The 9,459-nt window shown below is 28.5% G+C and overlaps 1 protein-coding gene across 1 annotated transcript; it reads right to left on the bottom strand.

The window, feature by feature from the left end:
• Window positions 1-6,794: 6,794 nt before the first annotated feature.
• LOC115231602 lies at window positions 6,795-9,035 on the bottom strand. Its single transcript, XM_029801583.1, has 2 exons — window positions 8,217-9,035; window positions 6,795-8,072 (listed from the first exon to the last, which is right to left on the bottom strand). The coding sequence occupies exons 1-2, from the start codon at window positions 9,033-9,035 to the stop codon at window positions 6,795-6,797; spliced, it is 2,097 nt and encodes a 698-aa protein (XP_029657443.1).
• Window positions 9,036-9,459: the final 424 nt, after the last annotated feature.

Raw genomic sequence — 9,459 nt, 5'->3', positions numbered from 1 at the left:
GGGATTCGTTTTCTTGTTATTGATAAAAACGGACATGCACAACACCACAACAACAAAATTCTTTTTTACCAATCGGTAATATTAATAAATATAAATAATCGGTTATAGTATTTCTAGAATCAACAAATATAACTGTAAAACTGGAATTCAATCTGTCTGATCTCTTAGCAAAGTCTCATATTTATTTACCCTAAACGTGAGACTAAAAAGACTTTCCACGCATTTAAAATGACAAAGTTCAATCAAACTAAATTGAGAAAATAGACATCAAAATAATTTTAATTTCATTTGCTAAGAAGCTAAGTGCTCAAACTTTCAATTTGTGATAAACTTAGTTAGTAAAATATTTTTATCAATTATTTCGTTTTCTTCTGATTTTTGAGAAGTGAAACTACATTTTTAATCTGATTAGATACAATATCAAATATTGTCAGCCATCTATGATATCATTATCAAACAATATATAATAGCATATTTTTTTCAAATCGAGATTCATTTCAACAAATTCTAATAATATTCGTCTATAAATAAATTTAATTTAATGTGCTCTATAATCAAAATGAATTCATGTAAAATTTGTGGAGCCAGAGCTAATGGAACAAACTATTCTGTCCGAAGTTGTCACGGGTGCAAAAATTTTTTTCAGTATATTCTTGTATAATTTATTATTAGAAGATACATGAACAATAAATCTATGTTCTTTTGCAGATTTGAAGGAAATTGTATTTTAACATACAAAACAAGGAATAATTGCAGATTTTGTAGGCTAAAAAAATGTTTAGACATGGGAATGACAAAAAAAGGTTATTCAATTTATTAACTTTAGAAATTAAAAATACATTTTCAATATCTTATGAGACACAGATATTTCCAAGCCAGTTTATTACGTACGAAACTGAACTGCAGGTTGACTTATTCGTGAAATTGTTAGAAATATTTCGACTTCAACTGTTTAAATTGCTTTTTAATGAAAACTTCTGTAAGCCAAATTAAAAAAAATTGTTTTCTAAATTTGACCAGAAAATGGATTGAAATTTTGGTTCAAAATGAAAATCTGATCGCCCAGATTGTGGGATCATATTTAAAATTATTTTTAGGACGTCGAAAAGGTCTCCAAGAATTATTTTCATTTCCATTTTTCTAACTGCTGTTTGAGTCAAATTTCGAAAAATTCTTTCCCACAAACTCACGTTAATATGAATTGTAACAATGGACCGATCTTAAGCATACTGAAACAGTTTAAAGAATTGTATCAAGCTATTACTGATTTACATATTACGAAAGAAGAATATTGCTATTTAAAAATTATTTTATTTTTCAAATTTTGTAAATTTTTAATGATATTCTTAGATTCAGACGAGGTGAATGATTGTGAGCCTATACTATTCAAATATCTTGCATTATTAGAAAAAAATTGCATTTCACGGAAAAAATTAATCTCAAAAATTTTAATTTTGTTACCGGATTTCGAAAATCTTTCTTTAACATTTAAAAACTTTTTAATTCTCTATTAATTTTAAAAATTTTATTAATTTCGAAATTCTATACAAAAATGTCAATAAAACAACAGGTATAGATTTAGAATTATCTAATTTGATAAAATATGTGATATCGCTTAAAAAGATTTAGCTAGCTTTTTTACAATTCTTTAAATTTAAATATTATGTGAAAATATTGCACAAAAATATATGCAAAAAATCTTAAATTCAGTTGCTGTAGAGAAAACAGCAACCAATCGGTAATATTAATAAATATAAATAATCGGTTATAGTATTTCTAGAATCAACAAATATAACTGTAAAACTGGAATTCAATCTGTCTGATCTCTTAGCAAAGTCTCATATTTATTTACCCTAAACGTGAGACTAAAAAGACTTTCCACGCATTTAAAACGACAAAGTTCAATCAAACTAAATTGAGAAAATAGACATCAAAATAATTTTAATTTCATTTGTTAAGAAGCTAAGTGCTCAAACTTTCAATTTGTGATAAACTTAGTTAGTAAAATATTTTTATCAATTATTTCGTTTTCTTCTGATTTTTGAGAAGTGAAACTACATTTTTAATCTGATTAGATACAATATCAAATATTGTCAGCCATCTATGATATCATTATCAAACAATATATAATAGCATATTTTTTTCAAATCGAGATTCATTTCAACAAATTCTAATAATATTCGTCTATAAATAAATTTAATTTAATGTGCTCTATAATCAAAATGAATTCATGTAAAATTTGTGGAGCCAGAGCTAATGGAACAAACTATTCTGTCCGAAGTTGTCACGGGTGCAAAAATTTTTTTCAGTATATTCTTGTATAATTTATTATTAGAAGATACATGAACAATAAATCTATGTTCTTTTGCAGATTTGAAGGAAATTGTATTTTAACATACAAAACAAGGAATAATTGCAGATTTTGTAGGCTAAAAAAATGTTTAGACATGGGAATGACAAAAAAAGGTTATTCAATTTATTAACTTTAGAAATTAAAAATACATTTTCAATATCTTATGAGACACAGATATTTCCAAGCCAGTTTATTACGTACGAAACTGAACTGCAGGTTGACTTATTCGTGAAATTGTTAGAAATATTTCGACTTCAACTGTTTAAATTGCTTTTTAATGAAAACTTCTGTAAGCCAAATTAAAAAAATTGTTTTCTAAATTTGACCAGAAAATGGATTGAAATTTTGGTTCAAAATGAAAATCTGATCGCCCAGATTGTGGGATCATATTTAAAATTATTTTTAGGACGTCGAAAAGGTCTCCAAGAATTATTTTCATTTCCATTTTTCTAACTGCTGTTTGAGTCAAATTTCGAAAAATTCTTTCCCACAAACTCACGTTAATATGAATTGTAACAATGGACCGATCTTAAGCATACTGAAACAGTTTAAAGAATTGTATCAAGCTATTACTGATTTACATAGTACGAAAGAAGAATATTGCTATTTAAAAATTATTTTATTTTTCAAAATTTGTAAATTTTTAATGATATTCTTAGATTCAGACGAGGTGAATGATTGTGAGCCTATACTATTCAAATATCTTGCATTATTAGAAAAAAATTGCATTTCACGGAAAAAATTAATCTCAAAAATTTTAATTTTGTTACCGGATTTCGAAAATCTTTCTTTAACATTTAAAAACTTTTTAATTCTCTATTAATTTTAAAAATTTTATTAATTTCGAAATTCTATACAAAAATGTCAATAAAACAACAGGTATAGATTTAGAATTATCTAATTTGATAAAATATGTGATATCGCTTAAAAAGATTTAGCTAGCTTTTTTACAATTCTTTAAATTTAAATATTATGTGAAAATATTGCACAAAAATATATGCAAAAAATCTTAAATTCAGTTGCTGTAGAGAAAACAGCAACCAATCGGTAATATTAATAAATATAAATAATCGGTTATAGTATTTCTAGAATCAACAAATATAACTGTAAAACTGGAATTCAATCTGTCTGATCTCTTAGCAAAGTCTCATATTTATTTACCCTAAACGTGAGACTAAAAAGACTTTCCACGCATTTAAAACGACAAAGTTCAATCAAACTAAATTGAGAAAATAGACATCAAAATAATTTTAATTTCATTTGTTAAGAAGCTAAGTGCTCAAACTTTCAATTTGTGATAAACTTAGTTAGTAAAATATTTTTATCAATTATTTCGTTTTCTTCTGATTTTTGAGAAGTGAAACTACATTTTTAATCTGATTAGATACAATATCAAATATTGTCAGCCATCTATGATATCATTATCAAACAATATATAATAGCATATTTTTTTCAAATCGAGATTCATTTCAACAAATTCTAATAATATTCGTCTATAAATAAATTTAATTTAATGTGCTCTATAATCAAAATGAATTCATGTAAAATTTGTGGAGCCAGAGCTAATGGAACAAACTATTCTGTCCGAAGTTGTCACGGGTGCAAAAATTTTTTTCAGTATATTCTTGTATAATTTATTATTAGAAGATACATGAACAATAAATCTATGTTCTTTTGCAGATTTGAAGGAAATTGTATTTTAACATACAAAACAAGGAATAATTGCAGATTTTGTAGGCTAAAAAAATGTTTAGACATGGGAATGACAAAAAAAGGTTATTCAATTTATTAACTTTAGAAATTAAAAATACATTTTCAATATCTTATGAGACACAGATATTTCCAAGCCAGTTTATTACGTACGAAACTGAACTGCAGGTTGACTTATTCGTGAAATTGTTAGAAATATTTCGACTTCAACTGTTTAAATTGCTTTTTAATGAAAACTTCTGTAAGCCAAATTAAAAAAAATTGTTTTCTAAATTTGACCAGAAAATGGATTGAAATTTTGGTTCAAAATGAAAATCTGATCGCCCAGATTGTGGGATCATATTTAAAATTATTTTTAGGACGTCGAAAAGGTCTCCAAGAATTATTTTCATTTCCATTTTTCTAACTGCTGTTTGAGTCAAATTTCGAAAAATTCTTTCCCACAAACTCACGTTAATATGAATTGTAACAATGGACCGATCTTAAGCATACTGAAACAGTTTAAAGAATTGTATCAAGCTATTACTGATTTACATATTACGAAAGAAGAATATTGCTATTTAAAAATTATTTTATTTTTCAAATTTTGTAAATTTTTAATGATATTCTTAGATTCAGACGAGGTGAATGATTGTGAGCCTATACTATTCAAATATCTTGCATTATTAGAAAAAAATTGCATTTCACGGAAAAAATTAATCTCAAAAATTTTAATTTTGTTACCGGATTTCGAAAATCTTTCTTTAACATTTAAAAACTTTTTAATTCTCTATTAATTTTAAAAATTTTATTAATTTCGAAATTCTATACAAAAATGTCAATAAAACAACAGGTATAGATTTAGAATTATCTAATTTGATAAAATATGTGATATCGCTTAAAAAGATTTAGCTAGCTTTTTTACAATTCTTTAAATTTAAATATTATGTGAAAATATTGCACAAAAATATATGCAAAAAATCTTAAATTCAGTTGCTGTAGAGAAAACAGCAACCAATCGGTAATATTAATAAATATAAATAATCGGTTATAGTATTTCTAGAATCAACAAATATAACTGTAAAACTGGAATTCAATCTGTCTGATCTCTTAGCAAAGTCTCATATTTATTTACCCTAAACGTGAGACTAAAAAGACTTTCCACGCATTTAAAACGACAAAGTTCAATCAAACTAAATTGAGAAAATAGACATCAAAATAATTTTAATTTCATTTGTTAAGAAGCTAAGTGCTCAAACTTTCAATTTGTGATAAACTTAGTTAGTAAAATATTTTTATCAATTATTTCGTTTTCTTCTGATTTTTGAGAAGTGAAACTACATTTTTAATCTGATTAGATACAATATCAAATATTGTCAGCCATCTATGATATCATTATCAAACAATATATAATAGCATATTTTTTTCAAATCGAGATTCATTTCAACAAATTCTAATAATATTCGTCTATAAATAAATTTAATTTAATGTGCTCTATAATCAAAATGAATTCATGTAAAATTTGTGGAGCCAGAGCTAATGGAACAAACTATTCTGTCCGAAGTTGTCACGGGTGCAAAAATTTTTTTCAGTATATTCTTGTATAATTTATTATTAGAAGATACATGAACAATAAATCTATGTTCTTTTGCAGATTTGAAGGAAATTGTATTTTAACATACAAAACAAGGAATAATTGCAGATTTTGTAGGCTAAAAAAATGTTTAGACATGGGAATGACAAAAAAAGGTTATTCAATTTATTAACTTTAGAAATTAAAAATACATTTTCAATATCTTATGAGACACAGATATTTCCAAGCCAGTTTATTACGTACGAAACTGAACTGCAGGTTGACTTATTCGTGAAATTGTTAGAAATATTTCGACTTCAACTGTTTAAATTGCTTTTTAATGAAAACTTCTGTAAGCCAAATTAAAAAAAATTGTTTTCTAAATTTGACCAGAAAATGGATTGAAATTTTGGTTCAAAATGAAAATCTGATCGCCCAGATTGTGGGATCATATTTAAAATTATTTTTAGGACGTCGAAAAGGTCTCCAAGAATTATTTTCATTTCCATTTTTCTAACTGCTGTTTGAGTCAAATTTCGAAAAATTCTTTCCCACAAACTCACGTTAATATGAATTGTAACAATGGACCGATCTTAAGCATACTGAAACAGTTTAAAGAATTGTATCAAGCTATTACTGATTTACATATTACGAAAGAAGAATATTGCTATTTAAAAATTATTTTATTTTTCAAATTTTGTAAATTTTTAATGATATTCTTAGATTCAGACGAGGTGAATGATTGTGAGCCTATACTATTCAAATATCTTGCATTATTAGAAAAAAATTGCATTTCACGGAAAAAATTAATCTCAAAAATTTTAATTTTGTTACCGGATTTCGAAAATCTTTCTTTAACATTTAAAAACTTTTTAATTCTCTATTAATTTTAAAAATTTTATTAATTTCGAAATTCTATACAAAAATGTCAATAAAACAACAGGTATAGATTTAGAATTATCTAATTTGATAAAATATGTGATATCGCTTAAAAAGATTTAGCTAGCTTTTTTACAATTCTTTAAATTTAAATATTATGTGAAAATATTGCACAAAAATATATGCAAAAAATCTTAAATTCAGTTGCTGTAGAGAAAACAGCAACCAATCGGTAACACCAGTCAATGTTTATTTACGAAACCAAAATTTAATTAAGATTAAAATATTTAATTAGGCCTTTCAATACTGATTGGTAGTCTCTCTTCTCCTTTTAGGAGAAGAGTCTGCTGCTTGTTCCTCTTCATTCTCTATCTCTGCGTCAGTTGTTGTGCGTCTTTTATCTTTGAATGGAGTGTCCTGGCGGCATGCCATTTCTACTAGTTGATCGGTCGCAGAGGCATATTCCTCGCCAGTTATCTTCATTCCATGCTTGTGTTCAATTATCATGCTCTCTAGCGTCCTTTTGAGCACAACCGATTGGATGTATGTCATTGTAGATTTTTCAATATATAGTTTATCCATATAATTTTTGAAGCATCTTGTGACAACACCATCCCAGGTCAGAACCACGAGAATAATTTTAACTTGGCATTCGTAGAGTAGTGATAGTTCATTTGCAAGGAAATCATATTTGTGAAGTTTCTCAACTTCCACTTGTTTTAAGCGGTCCTGAGATGTTATGCCCACCTCGATTAAGGTTATTTCCTTTTTAATCTTGTCATAAACAAAGATATCCGGTTTATTGAAGTTGACTTTATTTTCTGTTATAATTGACGTGTCAACTCTAATTTCTACATTTTGAGTTGACAATATCGACTGAACTGAATGAGTCTTTAATTTCCTGTTCTTTTTGATTCCATACATTCGACAAATATGAAGATGGACACATTTAACCACCTCGTCATGTCTTCGGAGATAATCGCTATTGAGCATTTTACCACACTGAGTGGCCAGATGATCAACAGTTTGTTTACTTTTTTTACAATGATTGCATAACGGCCTCGTGTTTGCAAAAAACAAATTTCTATCTTGCAGAAGGCAGTATAATGCTTCACTTCGGGGGCCATTATTTCCTTTGGCTAACCATTCTGAGGAAGTAGAAAGATCGACATTTGATTCATCCAGGCATTTGAACATAACAGAGTGTAGTGAGTTGGACTTTATTTTGTTTAGCAAATATTTTTTCTGAATGTCTTTGAGAGAATTAATATCTATGCTTTCTGTGTCAGCAATAGCGTATTTAGAGGTAAGAAATCCTGCGATTGTAGCCAAATGCCATTTCTTTGTTTTAATAACTCGCAGAATCCCCGACCTTCGCAAACACACAGCCGACTGTTTTTCCAAGCTTTTAAGGAATTGCATGAGTATTAATTCGCTCTTGAACGAGATAGAGGCAAGTCCTCTTCCAAAAGTTTTGCGGTCTAAATACAGCCTTTCTTTATTTGCAGGCTGGAGATGTAACTTGAGTGTCATGAGCAGTCGACGTATTTGTTTATCAATGTCATCAAATTCATATGGCTCAATATTAATTAGCCCAATATAATAATTATATAGGGACAATGCATATTCATTTATGGCATAGAATAAGTTCACCGAATTCAATTTTGTTTTTGACAACATAGTTATTCTTTTTTTTACATTCTCCATTATTGAATTCATAACTTTATTCTTGAGGACATTACTTCCTCCATCTTCAAATACGCCCAAATAGCGATATCCATTGATTCCTTCCAAAGTCTCACAGCATGATAAAGATTTGACATTAGAGGCCGATTTTTCAGAGTTCATCTCCAGGCCAACGATGTCAAAAAATTCTTTAACAGCTTCCATCATTTTAATAACACTGTCCTCTTTAAGAGCAAATATCTTTAGATCGTCAATAAAAAATAGGTGATTGGTAGAATATGTCAACATATTTAGATCCTCCTGATTAATTTGCAATTTGGGGAATTTAGAGTTCAGGATCCTGCTTAGGGGATCCATTACCATAACAAATAGCAATGGGGATAATGAATCTCCTTGTAAAATTCCTCGGGTTAGCTTTACTGAACCAATTTTCCTTCCATCAAGATGTAGATTTACTTTCCACTTCTTGACTATACTTTTCACAAAGTTAATAATCCAGAGTGGAATTCCAGAGCTGTCCAATATGTGGAATAAAAATTGGTGATCAACCGAGTCAAAGGCTTTCTTTACATCCACCCAAGCAGAGTACAGACTGTTTCCATATTCCTTGTTCAGGCATTGATTAATAAGTGCCTGCTCTTTCGCACCCTGACATTGCTTTCTGGTTCCAAGTTGATTGTCTGAAATCAGCCCAAATCCATCCACAAAATCAGAGAGTTTAACATTCACACACTTCGTTACAAGCTTGTACAAAGTTGGCATACACGTTATAGGACGTAAATCCTTTGGATTCTCACAATCATCCTTTTTTGGAATCAAGTAAGTTAATCCTGTGTAAAACCAACTCTCGGGCATGTACTCACCCTTGATTATCCGGATTACTTCATTACACAAGAATTCATGTAATGATTTATTTTCTTGATGAAAAAGTTATATGTTCCATCGCATCCGCACGCCTTCCAATCAGGCGCATATTTGAGCATATCTTTAACCAACTCATTTGTGAATTGAGGTTCCATAGGTTCACCACCGGTAGACCTCACATCCACACAATTATACGAAACGTGATCCATATTTTTCTTTCTCCAGACGTTCTCCCAGAATAACAAGCAGTCATCATCATCAAAGCCATATAAGGTTATTTCATTATTCGACGATAAGTTTCGGTAAAACCTTCTACGGTTTAATTCGAAGCACGCATTGTCTTTTCGGAACTCTTTCCTCGAGTTATAAATGGATATTTGTTTCTCTTTAATTCTGATTAGGTCATTCATTAAGG

The sequence above is a fragment of the Octopus sinensis genome, unplaced genomic scaffold (genome assembly GCF_006345805.1).
Source record: "Octopus sinensis unplaced genomic scaffold, ASM634580v1 Contig18745, whole genome shotgun sequence".
NCBI lineage: Eukaryota > Metazoa > Mollusca > Cephalopoda > Octopoda > Octopodidae > Octopus > Octopus sinensis.
The sequence above is the reverse complement of the archived record's forward strand: the minus strand, read 5'-3'. Positions and strand labels throughout refer to the sequence as shown.